The sequence below is a fragment of the Psittacula echo genome (genome assembly GCF_963264785.1).
Source record: "Psittacula echo genome assembly, chromosome: 7".
NCBI classification, from domain to species: domain Eukaryota; kingdom Metazoa; phylum Chordata; class Aves; order Psittaciformes; family Psittacidae; genus Psittacula; species Psittacula echo.
The window spans coordinates 47,034,576-47,055,223 of record NC_137740.1 but is presented as its reverse complement, the minus strand read 5'-3'; the positions used below and the strand labels follow the sequence as shown (position 1 = coordinate 47,055,223).

The following is a 20,648-nucleotide window of genomic DNA, read 5'->3' as shown; positions in this document are numbered from 1 at the left end:
TCTCTCCTCAGCCCATGTGAACTGGTTCTGCCAACGAGTGAGCTGCAAACTCAGCCGCTGTTGGGTGTGTGTGTACACAAATGATGAGGAAAGCACTTGAAACAAGATGTCATCTGGAGTTGTGGTTAGGCAAACCTCAGATGATATAAGATTGCATTTTGAGAAGATAAATGAATCATACAAAACAATTAAATGAGCTGTACAGAGTCTGCCCTAGAGTCTGGATGGGAGTGAAAAGAAAATGAGATAGCCAACCATATGCTGGGCTGCATCGAAAGAAGCATCACCAGCAGGTCAGGGGAAGGGATTCTACCCCTCTACGCTGCTCTCGTGAGACCTCCCCTGCAGTACTGCATCCCAACACAAGAAGGACATGGGTCTGCTTGAGCAAGTACAGAGGAGACCATGAAAATTATCAGAGGGCTGGAGCACCTCTGCTATGAAGACAGACTGAGAGAGTGTGGTTGTTCAGCCTGGAGAAGAGAAGGCTACAGGGAGAACTTAAAACAGTCTTGTAATACCTAAAGGGGCCCTACAAGAAATATGGAGAGGGACTTTTTACAAGAGTATGTAGGGACAGGAAAAGGGGGAATGGCTTTAAACCGAAAGAGAATAGACTTGGATTAGATATTAGGAAGAAGTTCTTTACTGTGAGGGTGTCAAGGCAGTGGAACAGGTTGGCCAGAGAAGCTGTGGCTGCACCATCCCTGGAAGTGTTCAAGGCCAGGTTGGGCTTAGAGCAACCTGGTCTAGTGGAAGGTGTCCCTACGCATGGCAGGGCATTGGAACTAGCTCTTTAAGGTCATTTCCAACCCAAACCATTCTATGATATAATTCTATGAGGGAAGAAGATCCATCCCTGCAGCTCCCCGCAGAGGCTACGGAGCTAGCCTGGCCTGAGCTGTGGCCAGGCGATGAGATGACCCTGCCATCTCAAGAGTGGCTGAGTGAGCATCTTCTGCGGTCAGCCCAGGCAACAGCACGGGGACATGGAACATGGCTTTGGTTTTCAAGGGCTCTGGAAAGAAAAGCTTTGATGCAATCCTGGATTATTTGGAGTATTTGAGAGGGAAAAATGTAACAAATTTGCAATGAGCCTACATTAAGTAAATGGTGATTCTGCAATCCTTGCACAAAATATATTCCTGAGGGTAGAACTGGGCTGCTCTAAAAAAGCCAAGTGCACCAACAAAACTAAGGTCCTTAATGTTTCAAGTTTTCATCTGTGGCAAGTTTCACAGCCCAAGGAGCTTGAGGGGTATCTTCCAAGTGACAACGTCTCTCTTCTTTGGGAAAGTCCATAGCTGTGTTTAAGGGAGATGCATGTGTATCCATACTTGTGTATGTATGCATGTACATATTCAAGAGAAAAAATAAATGCTGGCTCCAAGATGGGACAAACTGAAACCGGGGCCATGCCAGGATACACCTTACATCGGAGAGGGAGCTGATGGGAGAAAAGACCAAACAGCCCTTCCACCCACTGGAGTGGTGATGAATGCCACCCCTGGGAGGAGGAGAGGTTCCCCGTTGCAGCCTCCTTGCCTGCCTGTTCTTTGTTTGAGGGTTTTCCAAGGGTTTTTGTGAGCTCCAGGGCAGTTTAGGTTAAGAAAGCAGTGACGTTTGTCTCAAGGCAGATTACATCCAGGTTTTTACCAGGGTAGGAAACCGACAAAACCAGATAGAATGGCTGAATTTCTCGGGGCGGGGGGTACCGCCGCACTCCGCACCCGGTCCCGCGGGGCTGGGGGATCCCGCGGCCCGGCCGATAGGGGGCGCTCCCAGGCGGGGCACCGCACCTGCGGGGCGGGGCGGGGCGCACCTGCCGCGGCCCCGCGGCCTGCGGGGCGCAGCGCGGTTCGGGTCGCGGCGGCGGCAGCATGGCCCGCCTGCTGCTCACCCTGCGCAGCTCACAGCCCGTGGCGCGCTTCCAGCGGTGCTGCGGGCTCTTTCCCGCCGCCGAGGAGGGCGGCAGCGGCGGCGACCCTGCGGAGGGGGCACGGGAACGCGGCGTCTGCAACGGCGCGGGCGCGCTGAGCCGCCCGGCAGCCGCTGGCTGCAGCCCTCCCAGCGGGGTGCGGAGCGGCCCGCAGGTGAGTGCTGCGGCGGGTGGCCGGGCTCGGCCGTGACTCAGCAGAGCCGCCTCCCGCGGATGTGCGCGCCGGGGCTCCCCGGGGGGTTCCCACGCATCCCGCCGCCTGCCCGGGCGGGAGCCGGGATGGAGGGGCCGGGCTGTGAGTGACAGCGCTCTGCGGTGCTGCAGCCCGGCTTCACCCCGGCCCCGCGGGGGAGGCATTTCCGACGTTGTCCGTTTACTCCCCGGACACGAGATAACCTGTGCGAGTGGGGTCTGCCTGCAGAGGTACCCGGGGCAGCTCAGCAGCAGCGCAGCCTCACCCCGGGTGCAAGTTTTCCCCCGGGCACAGCTGCGGAGCCGGCTCCATTCACCGTGGGTCCCTCTGCGGTGGGGTGCACCTGCTGTGTGAGTCCCCGAGCCACGGCTCCGCGCTGCCCCGCGTTGGAAGTGGCCCGGCACAGGAGAGGAGCGCAGCCGGCAGCCGTGCCCACGCCTGCGGTGGGTCATATCTTTGCCTTCACTGCAGCTGAGGTCCCGCTGCAGATGGGCTCAGGCCCCTGCGTTTCGCCTGTGCCCGGCGTTCCCCACGGTGTGTAGCTCGGTTGCGTATCGGAAGAGAGCAGGGAAGAGCGTGACGCAACCGATGCGTGCAGGTTGGATGACCTGCTTTTTCTCTTACTGTAATGGCATGAATTCATTAGCGGATCACATTGTGCTGCCTTTTGGAAAGGAAGTGCAATAATGGTCTTCCAAACTCAACCTGCAAAATAAACACGGGCCAGGCTCAAACACTGCAACTTTGCCAGTCATCCCCTTTGTACTTTTTTACGCTTCTGCGTTCTACATCCATTACATCCCATTTCAAGCATCTAAAATTCTTCATCAGTCACTGCTTGACTCTCTCTCAATTAGAAGATATGGGAAATTAGGGTAGTTCTTCAGTGTGGTTACTTATGAGCTACAGTAAACTCTATTTTTGGTAAATTGTACAGGTAATTCACTCAAAGGACTTATTTTCACTATTTGCTTTTGGACAGTGATGCAGCTAATGTAAGAGGGTTGATACTAAAATACTGCCCAAGCTAACGCTCCATGGACAGAGCTGTTCACCTTGAGCAATTGTTTTGTGATTCACAAAATAAGGCATGACTATCTTCATGTGGAGGGTGAGTATGTCCTGGGTGAGACTCCCTGAGACCTGGAGATAGAAGCAGAAGACTCTGTTTTCACATGATAGGGATTCTCACTTCTGAAACATGTGAAAATTGGGTTTAAACCTAAAGAAGATGGAGATGGGAGTAATGGCTTGAATGGTGTTTCAGTGGTGTGCTGGAATTGTAAAGACAAACTCTCTCTGCTCCTGTTAAAAATCCGTTTTTACAAAGAAGGGTTTCTGCAACCTGCAGGAGATGCAAAAAGTTAATTGGGATCATCCTTATGCCAAAGAACATACTCGCTCTTCTGTTGCTAAATGAACCAGGTTGCCCTGATGTATCTGCAGAAGAGTGTGTTTAGGGGTCTGATATGAATAGCAAACTCCTCAGCCATAAACTTTCTATGGACAGTTGAATATTCTTTTGCTCTTAGCTACAGGTGTTTGCAGAAAGGGGCCTAAGCATTGCTCCTGCATCTCAGTTCTGGTGACCTTGGGCAGCTCTGTGCTCAGCTTGAACATCCCCTCCTGAAGCTTGGGAGTTTCAAAGTCTGTATTATCAGGACAGAAGCTTTCTATGAGGTAGCAACTTTAACAATACTTTGTCTTTATTGCCACAATGCAGTAGTCTTCAAGGGTTTTGGATTCTCTTATATAAGTTCTTGTACAATCAATAGGTTATACCTGTGAAAACAGTGTATGGCATGCTTGAGTGAAGAAGCGGTGAATGTTTGGCCAGATGCTGGGGCTGCCACAGCTCCATCTCCCTTTTCTTCTGTACCAGCTCTTGCGTGCCTGCGTCCGACATGGGCTAGATTGTGAGCCAAGGTGGAGGGTCTCTGGAGAAAGGGCTGTGAGGGCTGGCAGCTGATGGTGGTTTGGGACGGGATGAACACACCTAGCAGGATGGATGCCATACTGCATGGAGACGAGGGAGATCCCTCAGGAGGGTGAGATGGGACAGCTCTTCCTCTGAGAGAAGGAACACTTTAATTACCTGCTTACATTTGTTTTGCGGTTGTCAGCAGTACTGCTTGTGATGCATCAGTTGTCCTTCACATATAACTGGCAGATTATATGTGTTTAAACAAAAATAGACAGCAAGACCTCATTTTTACAGTGGTCAGCAGTGCAATGACTGGCTGTATTCCTGAATCTTTGTAATTCGGTCCTGTCTTCCCAACAGGAACTGCCCTGAGATAACAAGGCAAGGAATTAAATGCTTAGATGTGACAGGAAGGGCTGCATGCGTTTCTTAAATATTGAATCGATTGCCTAGCCTATGTTCTTGCTGTTCCTTTGGTTACTACATCAGTTAGGAACACTTTATAATACCTCAAGTGAAAACTCAGGTATCTGAGGATGATACAGTATGATGCTAGTTCAATATGCTAACTGGATTTATGCCCTAGCTTGGACTTAATATTGAACCCATGAGCCTTTAGAGAAGGAACTGTTGGATTTTATTACTACAGAAGGCAAGACAGTAACTTTTTGTAATTATCCTGTCTCTAGCTGATACTTGTTTTCTGTACTCCTTTCTGGTGTTGGTTTGATTTGCAGGGAATTTATTTCTGCAACTGCTTGAAAGATCTTTTTTCCTGAAGCTCTGTATGAAGTCCTGGAGTTGCACACTTAGATACTGCCTGACTTCCTGAAGACTTTTCTGGTGTTCTAGTGAGTGGCCAGATAAGCATTATGTATATTTAAAAAGTGGAGATCTGCTTATCTGTAACCTCCCAATGGACTTTTGCTCCTGACATCGATAGCCTGAATTAAAAAGAGCAAAGCTAGAAGAAAATAATCCCTTATTCAGAGTTCTGTGTAGAGATTTGTTTTTCTCCACTTCCTTTTCCCAGATGCTTTATCATCTCTGGAGATCTCTCTTACTACCTTTGAGGGAGTATAGTTCATATTTACTTTGTAGTTATACCTTAACTGTCAGAACTGCTCCGAACTGGTGCAATGTTTACAGACGTTTAGTGATTGTATAGTTCTTGCTTGTGCCTTAGGTGGGGAAGCCAATAACCGGGATAACAGCAAGGTGATGGTAACAAAAATGAATGGAAAAGGTAAAAACTACACATCCATCTCAGATGTTGCAATCCCCCAAAATACAGTTGATTACTGGCAAGACATAGATGACAGCACTACTTTTGCTGTGATGGGATGTCTGGAAATCTGAACTAGACTTGCTCTGGAGCTTGAGTCAAGGTCTCTTTTCTGTGGCTTTTTCTTGCGATAGATTCTTTCATCAGCCCCACAGTCTTGCTTTTCCTTTTTCAATCATACTCCTGGCTTACTCAGTTTCATGATGTTTCCCTTTCCATGCAGCACTAAGTTGGTAGTAGCTGACGTAGGTTCAGCAGGCAAGACAAACTCTTGTGAGGAAAGCCCTTGAGCACCATTAGGATAGCTGGCAGCAAGGCATTTCTGCTTCAAGTGCTACTGCTTTGTCCTTCTAGAGAATATACTTGAACTTTTGGAAGTTCCTTGGTTTGGGCTGCAGCTGGAGAGACGTGAAATCCAGTTTCTTATTTTGATGGACTGAGCACAAGGCTCGCATCCCCTGGCATCACTCCTGCTGCTGTGGTACTTAGTGTTCATTTCTCCTCTATCCAGTGTGACTGTTGAGGGAGCTTGCTTGCCTTGCACATGCCTGAGTTTTGGTTTAAGGTTCCCATGGAAAGTAACTGGTAAGGGATATATGAATGAGACTTCCATCAGATGGATTTGGCCAGCCATATGAGTGATAATCCTTTGGTTTTCCAAAGGAAAGCGTAGTTGCATCCAAAATTCAAGCAGCGTGTGGCAACCCTGTGTAGATCTGTTAGCAGTGGATTTGCTGCTTCTCAACAAGAAGACCAGTGCCCTCTCTGGACAACAGGCAGCAGCAAAGCCAGGTATGTGCTGCTTGTTACCAGTGACTAGCCATCCTCTAGATCTTGCTGCAGAAACACCTGATGCTAACAGAGGTTTGTGAAACTTCTCTCACTGATTGTAAGGGGTACCCTGCTTGGCTGTGAGGTGACTCCTGCAGAGGTGGGTGGTGGTGTGGGGGGCACGTGAAGGGCTGTGCTGGGAGCCCAAGTTGGGATGTGCTGATGAAGAGGTGCTTTGTGACTCAGCGCTTCTCTGCTCATGGCCTCTATCATCTTTTGGATCTGCCGGACCTCAGAATGAGGGGCCATCAGAATCCTAGGATTAATTCCAGTACTTGGAGGGGAGCCACTTGCCATTTTATAATTGTGCTGAATGTCTTATGCCATTAGCTCAGATATCAACTAGAAGAATAAAAGCTTGTCTGTGGCCATTTTTCTCCTTATTGTCTCTGGAGAACAGGGGTAGGTTTAATGGGTGAGAGCCAGAGAATATCTGTTCTTCCTGGAAAATTTCCTTGAACAGCCAGTTCTTTTATTTTACTTTATGTGTATGCTCTGCAGGGAGTATTTATGTGTCATCTGGGCAATGTAAGGTGACTATTGACTGCTATGGCAAGTGATTCTACCATCTAGAATGTACAGGTAGCGTTGTCTAGACCATGAGATTTTAATTTAAAATGGCTATTCAAGTTCCTGCTTTATAGGGCTTCACTTCAGCTCAGTAGAGTTAGCACCTGTAACTTATTCTTTCCAAGGTAAACTGCTGTTGGTCTAGATTTAGAGGTATGTGAATAATATATAGTTACATTGATGATTTATTACTATCTTATTGTATTGCTGTATTTGTGAATATTTATTACTAGGTGTAAAAATAGAAAGTATGTTTAGTCCTTCCTTTTGGAGACAATTGGTTGTTGCAAGCTACTGCTAATAGAGTTCCCTGAGTCTGCTGGATCTGGTGTGCACGCAGCTGAGTGGTCATTCTGTCACATCAGACCAGGTCAGTGTTATTCCCTTTGCAGCCAGACTGACTTCACGTAATATAGCTGCTTACTTATGCTAACCAGGTTAGTCAGGTGTATTGCCTTCTGTGTTCCCTGTTGCCATTTCTCTGTGCAAAGGGAGAGCGTTGAGGTAGTTCATCTTGCAGGAGAAGATGGTGTCAGACACCTCAGTCATGCCGCAAGAGCAAAGACCAAATGTTTGTATGGGAAAGGGCTCAGAGATGTTAGTAGCGAGAAACCTGTCCCTTGACCAATATAAGGCCCATAGATGGGGAGGTTACGACATGAAACAGGGGACAGAATAAGCAAAAGGCTGTAAGAGGGGTCTAGGGAGGAGAAGGGTGTATGTATGGCAGGGTGGCATGCACCAATTGCAACTACTAACGTGGCAGTAAGTGAATTGAGAACATCTTCTCTATGGCTCTTGTCCCCAGGGGCAGGCTGACTGCTGAGGTGTTCTCCAGCATGCCTCTCTACAGTCATGGCTGCAATTTGAACATCAGATCCTTTTCTGTTTACAGTGGTCTTTGCATGAGTATCTGGGACTTGCATATTTGCAATGATACTTAACTCGAAGCCTTATGCAGCACTACCTTGGAAACCTGCTTTTTGATTTGAATCCTGGAACTATCTGCTGAGGAAACAGTCACTTTCCCACTGTGCTAGTGCCTGATTAGAACAGATTAATAATTAAGTTGTCTGAAAATGGTGTGGTGTTACTCTGCCTACTTATCTTCCAGAAGCCTTGCTGTTCTGTACCTCTCAGAATAGACCTCCACTGTGGAACTGATCTTTGTGCAAAAGCAAACTGACTGGATTCATGATGCTGCTGCTGGGTAGAAATATGTGACTAATCTGTGGTGCAAATTTTAAGGCTGTAGTTAATTTCTAAAACCAAGTCTTAAGATGAGAACAAGCTTTTTGCTCTGAAAAGAAACATAACAGTGAAGTTCTGGTTCTCCATGGTCATTTGGCCATTCCCACATGCTTTCTTTGAGTTGCTCCCAACAGTTGGGACCTACTCAAACTTGGTGCACTGGAGGAAAAATGAGTTGAGGGGGTTCCCACTCCTCCTCCTCCTCCTTTGGACCTCTGGAGAGCAGCCTGGGTTATCTATCAGCCATGCAGGTCCTAGTAATGCTCTGACTCATGTGTTTTGGCAGAAAGTCAAGAATAAGAGGTGGTGGTGCTTGCAGAGAGCTGCTGTGTGGGCAGGGTGGCTGTCTAATGCTGTGCAGTTTGAAAACTGTTGTTGTGTGACGCATCCTCCTTCTATCAAAAAAACACTTTCAGTAACACTCAACCTTTGGGGACATGTTGAATTTCAGATAAATTTGATCTCTATTTCTAAGTTGGAGTCCTCATCCCTCTGAATGGGCTGTAATTTATGTTTTCTGGTTCTTAACTCATGTATTTTCTTCCCTCTGTCCACAGACATTGCAGCTACCTAACTCTTAACATGACTTCCTCAGACACTTTCAGGTGCGGGCTCCGTGGTGCACCTTGCAAAATTGCAATCTAATTCTGTCCAATTAAAATGCAATTAAACAAACCTGTTCTTCCAGTGTAAAACAGGAAGAAGTGAACAGGGAAGCCCTTCTCTCTCCTGCCTCTCTCTTGCCCTGTTGTTTCCTTATTGTACAAATTGGCTGGTCCTTCCTGGAATGTAGGAGGATGCTGAAGCACATGGGAAGCTCACCCGTCACTTCCGTCAGGGGATCTGAAACAGCAGTGTCCAACCTACCTAACCTCTGGCTGGCAAAACTGGGCTGAGAGGATGAAGGAAGTGAGCTGCCTTCACAGTGCTTATCAAGAAGGAGATGCATGCAGCCATACTTATCATAGAATCATAAATTAGTTAGGGTTGGAAAGGACCTTAAGATCATCTAGTTCCAAGCCCTCTGCCATAGACAAGGACACCCCACACTAAACCATGTCACCCAAGGCTCTGTCCAACCTGGACTTGAACACTGTCAAGGATGAAACATTCACAACTTCCTTGGGCAACCCATTCCAGTGCCTCACCACCCTCACAGTAAAGAATTTCTTCCTTATATCCAATCTAAACTTCCCCTGTTTAAGTTTGAACCCATTACCCCTTGTCCTGTCACTATAGTCCCTAATGACGAGTCCCTCCCCAGCATCCTTATAGGCCCTTTTCAGATACTGAAAGGCTGCTCTGAGGTCTTCACGCAGCCTTCTCTTCTCCAGGCTGAACAGCCCCAACTTTCTCATCCTCTCTTCATACGGGAGGTGCTCCAGTCCCCTGATCATCCTCGTGGCCCTCCTCTGGACTTGTTCCAACAGTTCCATGTCCTTTTTATGTTGAGGACACCAGAACTGCACACAATACTCCAAGTGAGGTCTCACGAGAGCAGAGTAGAGGGGCAGGATCACCTCCTTCGACCTGCTGGTCACGCTCCTCTTGATGCAGCCCAGGATACGGTTGGCTTTCTGGGCTGCGAGCGCACACTGAAGCCGGCTCATGTTCATTTTCTCATCGACCAACACCCCCAAGTCCTTCTCTGCAGGGCTGCTCTGAATCTCTTCTCTGCCCAACCTGTAGCTGTGCCTGGGGTTGCTCCGACCCAGGTGTAGGACCTTGTACTTGGCATGGTTAAACTTCATAAGGTTGGCATCAGCCCACCTCACAAGCGTGTTGAGGTCCCTCTGGATGGCATCCCTTCCCTCCGGCGTATCAACTGAACCACACAGCTTGGTGTCATCGGCAAACTTGCTGAGAGCGCACTCAATCCCACTGTCCATGTCACCAACAAAGATATTGAACAAGACCGGTCCCAACACCGATCCCTGAGGGACACCACTCGTTACCGGTCTCCAGCCGGACATCAAGCCATTGACCACAACTCTTTGCGTGCGGCCATCCAGCCAGTTCTTTATCCACCGAGTGGTCCACCAATCAAATTGATGTCTCTCCAATTTAGAGACAAGGATGTCATGTGGGAGAGTGTCAAATGCTTTGCACAAGTCCAGGTAGACGACATCAACTGCTCTTCCCCATCCATCAGTTCTGTAGCCCCATCATAGAAGGCCACCAAATTGGTCAGGCAGGATTTCCCCTCAGTCAAGCCATGCTGGCTGTCACCAAGCACCTCCTTGTTTTTCATGTGCCTTAGCATTTCTTCCAGGAGAATCTGCTCCAAGATTTTGCCAGATTTGCAAGATTTTGCTCCAAGATTATGCAGGTTTTGTGTGGCTTTCTTGGTGGGAAGATGCTGTTGACACACATCAGTGGTTTAAAAACATAAGTATAAGAACTGGACGTTTGAGGAGTTACTTGGGCAATTGGAATGGCCATGAGAGGGGCAACTTTTCATAAAGAGCATGCAAGAAAATAAAGATGAGGGCATTACCTCTGTCAGGGATGTGTGTATAGATTTTTGCTTACAAGTCTGATGACCATGGTGGCAGGTAAACCTCTTTGTTCCTCCAAATTATATTACAGAAAAAGGGCTGAAACATAATTCTGATACCATGAGACCACTGTATGGAGATGATCAGACAGTCTTGCCTCTTTACTGGCAACTCACAAAAGCTCCAAAGTGTATGAGCTGATAGGTTGGGGGGTTGGACTAGAAGACCTTTAAAGGTCCCTTCCAACCCAGAGTATTCTGATTGTCTGAATCGTGGATAGATTCCAGGCATCTGCTAAGAAAGGAATATATGAAGTTGAGTGATGTGCAAGCTTGAGTGCCATGAAGAACACCTTCTGATGGAAAGCGATGAGTACAGAGGTCCTTCAGAATAGGTTTCATAGCCATGTGGAAGTAACTAGCTGTAAATGCAGGTGAGATGAATTTAGGAGGAGCTGCAGGTAGCCTGGAGGATGAGAACATAAATCAGAGAGTCTTGTCAAGCTGAAGGTGTGGTTGAAAATTGACTTCTACTCGGTAGGTACAGATGCCTATTGGACAAGCAGGTGTAATAAATACTGAACTGCAGAATGAGAAACGATAGACTTGGTAGTGCTTGCATGGAGGAGATCACAGGTTGAGCATGGTCCAACGGTGGCATACTATTCTAAAACCAGCCTGCAAAACAAATGAAATTGTGCAGGACTATTCCTTCAGCATTACTGTGTTGTGTCTGATCTTTGGGCACTGTTATTCAAGAGAGGCATGTTGAGTGCTGTGTCTGGAAAATGCTAAATATTTTATGTAACAAATAGCAGGTGATTAAGCACTGGAAGAGAGGACAGTTATGTCCTTTCTGAATGCTTGTAACAAGCTTTTCCCATGTCAGCCTTCAGAGGAACGAAACAATTTCTTCCTCTGCAGTAGATAAGAAAATAGTCATAAATTTCACTAAGAAAGTTCCAGGCTAGGTGACAGGAAAGCAAAGCACTTGGAGATTGCCAGGAGCAAGCAGTGGAGCCTCCACCACTGATGTCGGCAAGGACAGGTTAGACAAACTTCTGTCAGACTGATGGGACGGTAAAATGACTGCCCTTGGTGGACAAGCTGGACTAGGAGACTAGGCTTCAGTTAGGCTGTCTTTCAGGAAACACTAAGCTGTCCTTCCAACTGGCTGCAGGCATAGTTCTTAAGAAGCAATCACGGTCGCTTTAGCAACCATTCCTTATGTCTCTGAAATACATATATGGCCTTTTTATTTAGGAAGATGATATAATCAGTTTTTTCTTCATTGATTCTTCCTATTAATTGCCTGAACAAGTGCTCTGTCTACTCTATTCTTATTTTACCCCACTTTAATCCCATTTTATATTTAAATGACTTGACAGATTCTGTTACATCTACCTGTGTTCTTCAACAGAAGGAAGGAGGGCTAATTATGTTACTTTCAGAGCAATATACAGAAATGCAGCCTGTAATTTAACCTACTTCCCAAGTGCTAATCAGAGTGGAAGGGAAAATAATCTGAACATTAAAAAATGAAATCTTAAGGAACAAACTGAGGTGTCTTAACTGTGTCCTGGACTTGTCTTAGCTGTGGCCTGCCAGATGTGTGGTGATTGTGCAGGTGTGTGTATCTGCCTTGGCTGACCATCCTTTACAGCCTGAAGGGGAAAGTTTGAATAAAGACATGATGAATGGTGTGAGAGAGGTTGACTGGGTGAGTATTGCACCCAGTGTGGCACTGCTGGTGGGAGTTCTGGGCACACTTCTGTTTCCTACTTGAATGGTTTCAGCCTTTGGTACTGCAAAGGTTGGACCCATTTCAGCCACCAGCTATCTCTGGTGCTGCTGGCTGTGTGGCACTGCTTTGCTGGAGTACCTTGCTGAAAGCTTTACATGATGGTCTTTTTTGGTGCTTTGAATGAACTGAGAAACTGCTGAAATGCTACTAGAACTCTGCCTGGTTTCTAGACTCCCCACTTATTCTTTGCCTGAGACAATTGAAAATACTATGGTTGTCTGACTCGAAGCTCACGTATTGTTACTTTTCACGCAGTGATTGTCTTGCTTCTGCATCAAATGATGATTCAGGGCCATGTCCTTACTTGTTATGCCATTAGTGCACGCCGCTGTAAATGCTTGCACAACAGCTGTGAGCTGCCGATTTGTATGCTAGTCAACAAGCACTTTCTGCTAATAGCAGAGCTGGCCAGAACTTTATGGTGCTTCAGGAGGGTTTTCTTGTGACTTGTTTGTCTCCATCCCCGTATTTCTCAGGTTTCAGTTAGCTCAAAGTGTCTGCAACAACAAGGACATTATGTAAACATGGACAACCCTTGTTAAGTGGCTGCATCACATTCTGGAGAGGGTGAAAAAGAATAAATTGATATTAGAAGTGCTTGAACAGAGTGGGAAGCTGCACACATATATGAGTTTGGTTCTCCATGAGTTCTCCATGCCTTGTGTGCATTTTGTGGGCTCTGTGTGCTGCTGCGCTCCCCTCTCCTGTGTTAGGTATCTGTGCAGTTTCTCCCATTTGTGTATCCCTTATTTTCCTCCTCCTCCCTCACCTCATCACCAGCCCTGTGCCCCCCACCCCTCCTGTGAGCAGTTCATGACCACACCAGCATGCCCCACTGGGGCACCCTGTTCTTTCCTCTTGGAGCTTCCAGTGCTGCTTCCTTCTGGGAAGGTGAACACATAGGGGCTGGAGATGTTCCTGGCTGCTCTCAGCTGCCTGTTGGATCTTCAGAAACCTCTGTAATTGTCTGGCATTCCGCTGTGCAGATGGATGGAAGAGCTGAAGCCTTTGATATCATGGTTTTTGCTTTTTTTTGCTTTCCAAAATCTGATCACCTATCTCTAATTCTTTGTTGTGACCTGTAGGTTCTTTTGTTGACTGGGTACAGTTAATAAACATAGAAGGTGGCATAAAACTGATTGCTTATTCAGAATACTGCAGTACAGAAGGCTTTTTTTCCCCACTGGTAGTACTCTGCACAGCACTGCCCTGCAGGAGTCAGTTGTCTGATTTATATTGTCTCTGTGTACAGCAGCATCTAGGTGGGAATTTTTGGCTTTTTCCTTGTGCCTCGTCCTTGGTGACTTCTCTAAATGTTGTGCCTTTTTTTTTTTAAGTATTAAAAATTCCTTACAGTTGTATTGCAGTGCATTAACCAGCAGCTTTGGGAGGGAAATGCCTGATCTTCTGCAAGGCAATTCTGTTGGTAGGGAAGCAAGGGACTTAAAGAACTTTAATTAAACATGCACGTCTTCTGAAAGATCTGAAGTAATTGAGAGCTGAGAACAGAAAGTTGGTTAATGGTGTCTCTGGGTCAGGCTCTGAGCCTTAGAAGTCTGATGCTGCAAAGCTTGTCTCAAGAGACAGGGCAGGGAAAGCTGGTGCCTGTTTAGCTCTCTGACAACAGAGACTCTACAGGAATTGGAAGGAGTGCTATCTTTACGCAGCTTCTCACCCACCCCTGTCTTTTAGGAGGTATACCTCTGCCTAAAGATGCATTTTAAATCCATTATATTAGTGGTTCAGCTGCTGTTCCTTTACTTCAGCTACAGAATATTCCTCTTGTAGGTACTTTCTAAGATAATGGATTGCTGCTGTGCTGCGTCATCGTGTGTTAGTGTGTCCCAAGAGTCACCATGGTGGTGGTTTGATCTGCTCTGCTTGCCCTGTCATTACTGCTCCACAGGGAGGCTTTGGGGATGCTCCCGCAGCACTTGCTGTGGGTGATCCATGCAGGACAGTGTGCAGAGACTGTGAAATTAGGATGACCTGCACTGGCCATTTTCTGTGCCAGTACTTCAGGAGAGGAGTTAATTTATGGGGACTCACACATTCGTATGAGTCTCTTGTAACTGGAGTAGTTAAGGTTTTTCAAAATAACTATTTTATAGTTGATGGGAAGGGTTGTTTTTGTGAAATTACCTGTCTTCTGTGTCTGTGAATGATGTGGGTCATTGCACCATTAAAACCTCTCTGATCCATACTGAGTAGTAATGGAGATGAATGGAGGGGCTAACTCTCACTGGAAATGCTTCAGAGACTGTGGAAGGCATCAGGTCACTTCAGTACATTAAGATTAACCAAGACTGAAGATCAGAGTTGTTTAAAAGTAGGGATTGAATAAACTGCTGGGTGTTAGAAGGTGCCAAACATAAACACAAGCAGAGTGGGCTTTCTGTGTTACAATGCTTTAGTATCACAATGATTGAAAACATTGGATTTTTATTACGGGACACTACATAAAATCAAGTGGACAGATTCTGTGACAGCTTAAGTGCCTAGCATGTGGCTGTCATCATCGTGTGTCACAGGTATGATCGCCCTGTCCCCTGCCTCACAAGCTGGGCTGTCCACAGCTGCTGGTGTAGTGCTAAGAAAAAGTTTTAAAACCAAAACAATCCACTAAAAAAACCCTAAACCGAACAAGTGAGGGGTGATTTCTGACAGAAAGACAAAGAAAGGTTTTTGGAATGGTGTGGAAGGACTTGGTTCTGCCTTCTGCTGGCCGAATATTTCTGAACTCCAGGGTTTTTTGAAAACCTGAAAAAATATTTTTTACCTGCTAAAGAGATTACTGGAATTAGAAAGTTCTATCCCTCATCCCATGAGGTTCTAAGTATAAAAGTGTTACCTTAGGGATATGTGTGACCATCTCTGATTGAAAGCACCAGAGCACGTAATTCCCAATACATTGGAGACTGATGCTTAATTGAGGAATTAGTGATTCCAGAAAAGGGCTTTCTCTGGGGCCATGTTAAGTGGGACCAAATACAGTTTCAGGATCTCAGACAGAAGCATCAGAGTTGCTAATTGCACTGAGGGTGTTTTCTAAGTGGCGTATGAGACTTGAGACACTTAGGCTGATTGCTCTGTCATTCAGCCAGCCATAGCAAACTTCTGCATTATCTTAGAGGGATGCCAGTAACTCATTGGTGACCTCTATTATTAATACATGGGGGAACACTCCTATGACCTCAGTGTTTCAAAAGTGTTGACTCATCTTTTCTGTTTGTTGATGCAAAAATCAATTTAAGTTGTGGTGTTTTTCCTACAACAGGTGAATGGATGCAGCTTCTTTCCATCTTGCTTTTGTTGTCTTCGTGCAGTTTGCCTCATCTCCATATTGAAAGCGGATTAAGAGACTGGAACTTCTAATGGCTTTAACAATGAGTCGTAATTGCATGTCTAGACTCCTTAGACAGTTTTTACATTTTCTCACTAGCATGTAGGATGAGTTTCTCTCCGGTATACTAGTTACACAGTCAGTCCAAGCATAATGGTATTTCTCTTAGAAGAGTTTTAGGAGCTTGTATTAAAGCTATATCTTAACGTAATGTGTCTGTACTGAAACCTTCATGATCCCTTCTCAGGTCCCATCTTTAGAAAGCTGCTCTTTCATCGCATATTTACATAGCCAACTTCTATATTTGTTTTTTACTTTATTTTGGGGGGGAATGGAGAGAGACTAGATTAGCTCCCTTGCCTCTGCCCCCCAAATCAAAAATCTTATTCAATATCAATATATCAATATCTCCTTTTTCTTCGGAAGTGTACAGATATTTATATAAAATGTGATTCACTTGCATGTTGCTCTTGCTAACAGGCGGAAGGCTTCTTAGTGGTGTACTAGCAGCAACAAACCTTTCCACGAGTGACCAACATCATGGACTTAATAATATAAACTGCTGTTTATATTATTGCTGTTATATAAACTCCCAGCTCTGGTGGGCTGGCTACAGCCTTTTAGAAGAGAGAAAATGAGTGTGTTGGGTGGGGTACATCTATTGAAATCATCTAGCTGCCAGATACAGAAAAAAGTGAAATCTCTAGCTTGATTAAGTCCTAAAGAGTGCCACCTGATGCCACTTGCAATATATCTGCTGGTAATGTGTAGAGACACAACCTGGTGGTGGTTACTTCAAGTGAAAATTCGCTGGTGGTGGGGGCAGCACTTCTCTGCCTGCTCACAGCCTTGTTTACCGCCAGATCTGCTCATGAGCTGCAGTTGCTGAACCACCTCCCACGTAAGGGCTGTAGCTTGCAGCTAAGGTGCAGGGTGATCTCGTGAGCATCCTGCCATGGAGAAGCTTGAGGTCAGGACCATGTGGAAGAGGCCAGTGCTGAGGGCTGTGCAGGGGATGCTGTTGGCAGCAGCACCTGACAGTGGATTTCAGGGACTCGCAGGGTAAATTTGCCTGCTGTAATGAGGCAAATTTTAAATTAAATGGCTCAGTAACTGCAGTTTGTTATTTTTCATCTCAGAACTAATTTCCAGTGAATGCAATGGTCGCTCCCTTTAACTACAGCTGTAGAAAAATCAAAATTGATGCATTGGTGCCCTTTAATGAAATATACTTGATTTCCCTTGGAGGAAACACTGATCCAATCTCTTGAATATCTTTGTCAGTGTGGCTGCTACCCTTATTAGTTTGAGTAGATTTCTGATCTGCAGCAAATGCAGTTGAGCTATTATTATAGCCTTTATCTCAGTAAAAAGTTAAATTTCATTTCTTGGTACTTGTTCCAATAAATGGTTTAAGGGCTGAGTACCTTAACAGTTAAAATGTCTCAAATGTTTGCAATGATTTGCTAATTCACTAAGACTTTCTAAAATCTTCTCATTTCCAGGGTTGCAGACAGAAGTATGTTGTGAAGAATTACTTCTACTACTACCTGTTCAAGTTTTCAGCTGCTTTGGGTGAAGAGATTTTTTATATCACTTTCCTTCCATTTGCTTACTGGAACATAGATCACTCTGTGTCTAGAAGGATGATAATTATTTGGTCGGTAAGTATTTCTATGACTTATTTAAATGTACAGTTGTTAGTTCTGTAACAGTAACAAGTAACTACCTAAGAGCTCTTTAAACAACAAAAACCACAGCCCAACACTATTTATATGTGTAACTTGCATGTCCAGGAAGTGGAGGCATTGCAACACAGAGAGGAGGTGAAAAGCATTAGCTAGTAGAGGGTGTCTGTTTACCTCTGTTACGTCTCAAACTGACTTATTTTTTCAGCCCAGTAACTGTTTGAAATGCTTTTGATAGGGCTTGCACAGAACACTTGAGAAAACACCTACTTCCCAATGTGTCATGGTGTTTTAAGAAACATGTTTCATCACTTCAGGAAATCTTTCTCTTACACAAGTTCTTTCTGCATAACCTCTTCATATAGTTCTGACTTTATTGAAATTAGTATAAAACTAATAGGAAGGCTGCAGTGGAATAAGGGGATGCATAGGCTGCAGTCACTAGAGGGGAAGAAAAGTATCAGACTCTCTGTTGAAGGCTAAGACTTAAAAGCATTGATTTTAGTTACTATGAGAACATTCTCAAATCAACTGGCTTCAGCAGTGCTTCAGCCTTCAGAGATGTGGTTTGGGGTATCAAGAATAATGTATTTCCATTTTGCCGCTGAAAACCAGTAGATAACCAGGCATTTCAGCCTGGAAATGGGTGTTGTTTTAAAACGTCACTGCCATTGCTCATCTTGGTATTGATCAGATCTCTGCCACCCAAGTAAGGCAGTTTTGGAACAAAGAAGGGATGTATGGAGCATCTCTGGCAGATGGCAGACCCTGGAGGTTTAGCTGTCAATATGCATTGACTTAAGAAATTGAAGCTTGGTAAAAACTTGGATGTGATACATAGCTTTGTTTCTTTACAGTGAAGCTTCTCCTTGACTCAGTCAATTCTGGTTAATAGTATGCTGTCTTTTGTCCGAATAATATGATGGGAAATAATAAAAAAAAGCAGTTTTATTTGGGTCATACACTTCAAATGCACCGGGTCTTGGACAGGAGGCTTCAGTTGTTCTATGCCAGTAACCTTAGTCAATACATTTTATAAAGAGAACATGAAAAATAACTTGCAGCTGAAATTCTGAAGTGGGTGGACACTGTATAATTAGAGCTGGGTTTTGGCCAGGAGTACACCTACTGCTTCTGGAAGTGTGCCACAGAAGATGATAATTGGTAGTCACTGCCTTCTGGATTTGCATATTGCTCAAATCCTGACTCTTTAGAGCTCCTTGCCATGCCTTTCTTCAGACTTGTCTTGCCTTTGCCTTGCAAGGAGTCTATCTGAGTACTGGCTAGATCTAGTCTGGTTTGATTAGAGTATTCAACCGTGTGATATGATGATTATTGATTTTCCAGTTACTGAGGGAGTTGTGGAGTTGCATTTTACACTGTAAAGGAGGGAAAGGAAACACTGATTTGAATACACAGACATGTGACAATCTGTAGTTTTAAAAACATTTTAATTATATGTAATTGCAAAATGGCTAAAAATGTCTATGCAGGCTATGTGTAAATGTTATGGCGAGTTCAGCTGGGTGGCTTATTTGCTGGCAAGAAGGCTGTGAACAGGAATCAGCCTTCATGATGCTGTGAGTGATGTCGGCCTGTCTTAGACACCTTGGTCATGTATGCAACAGCAGAATTGGCTTAGCTGCCTGGGAAATGCCAGCAATTCAATGTGCAAAGCTGTGCTTTTATTTTACTGGAAGGATGCCTGTCTGGTGACATCATGGTGAGCAGGGGTGCAGATCTGCAGGCTATCTGCCATTCAGAGACAAAATGCTGCTGCTTCTGAATGGATGATGGTGTGGGGCTGTGTTAGCTAAAAGTAAAAATCCAGGTAGCCCGATAATCTCCAAGAAAAAGCTGCCAGTAGAAGGCTGGAAAAAGCATGAAAGGGCAAGTGGAGTACCTAGGACAGGTCTGCAGAAGGCCCTTATCTAGCTGGGGAAAGGAATTGATATCAAGTGGAGGACCTTAAGGAGAAGGTAGTAGTACTTCCCTTTTAGCACTGTTTGGGATGAGGAGAGGTTGTTAGTGAAGCTTTTCAGGGCGAGAGATCGTGGACCAGCAATAGCCTTTTTGTGAGCCTGGCACAAAGCACATGGGTACATCAGGAACGTGTGCTGGTAAAGCACAGTTGGCAGGGATGATTGTGACAAAGGGAGTTAGACCATGGGAGAAGTGGGATTAGCCTTGAGCAGTGGAGAAATAGAAGTGGTACTGAGTGTGGTACTTTGTGCCACTGGAGACTTAAACCCATGAGCTTCTGCTGCAAGTTGGGAATGAAAGAGTCAGTGTGCCAGGATGAATCAGGAGAGTTTCTTCACTTAAAAATTAAAGCAGTATTAATGCTGTTTACATCCTGCCATCTTATCTGTAATAGTTTATGCAGAGCCAGTCACCCACATTTGAGAAAGATAAATTTGAACTGGAGCAGGGCCAGGAATGATTAGGGAACAGGTTATTTTCTGAGCAGAGACTGAAAGCTTAAGTAAGTGCCTGACAAAATGAAGCTGGAGAGAGAATGAGTCTGGCTGTAAACACCACGAGAAGGAAGGAGCTTCTTAAATAAAAATACAGTCACAAGAAGGAACATGCAAGGCAGTCATAAATAAGCTAAGTTAAACCCAAAGGTTGTGAAATAGCTTTAGCATGGTGAAAGGCAGCAAGAAAGATTATGAAGAGAGTTTATTTCAGTGGCAGCAACAGAAGGGTGGACTTGGTGTCCTGCGATGTCTTGTCCAGTCCCAGCTCTCCAAAACCAGCTGCCCATGCATTTCTGTTTAGCTGTCTGGCTCTGGCAAATGCTGGCTGTGGTCACATCCAGGTGCTTTGGAAGTTTAAAACACCATGCTGTGCTTTCACAGCGCCTTTCCTCTGAGGATTCACAGTATATATGTAGGCTTTACTTTCCCTTTATGGATAGATGAGAGAAATAACTGCCTGAAACCTCTGAGCAAGATGCTGGGTCAGTGCTGAAGGTACCCTGCTGTCTTCGCTTCCCTTCTCCAAGCAATTTGAAGTAAACACTTGTGAATCTGTTCCGGCGAGGCTTTGGTGCCTCTGACTCTTGTTGCTTCAACCAGGAAGTGCAGAGATGGAAATAATTTCACATGAACCAGCCCCCAAATATACTTTAAATTTGCTGCACATCTGTGCTTGAGAGGTGAAAGCTCAGTTTGGTTTTGATTCCTTATGGTTGAAAGCTTTATTTTGGTGTGTAATTTCAGAGGTAATGTAGAGACCTGGAAAAAAACAGTTACAGTTTCTGCTTGCTTTTCAGCACGCTTGGAAATGTTTTTTCTGGTCGTATTTTTCAGGGTATGTGG

At 45.3% G+C, this 20,648-nt stretch overlaps 1 protein-coding gene across 1 annotated transcript in view; it reads left to right on the top strand.

Annotated features, from left to right (window-relative positions):
- Positions 1 to 1,880: 1,880 nt before the first annotated feature.
- The window catches only part of SGPP2 (sphingosine-1-phosphate phosphatase 2), a gene marked incomplete at both ends in the record, with an annotated part of 36,720 nt that continues 17,952 nt past the window's right edge, over positions 1,881 to 20,648 (top strand). Inside the window, 2 exons of the mRNA XM_080623441.1 lie at positions 1,881 to 2,093; positions 17,143 to 17,301. Coding sequence (XP_080479567.1) covers positions 1,881 to 2,093; positions 17,143 to 17,301 — 372 coding nt within the window. The remainder of the gene's footprint in view (positions 2,094 to 17,142; positions 17,302 to 20,648) is intronic.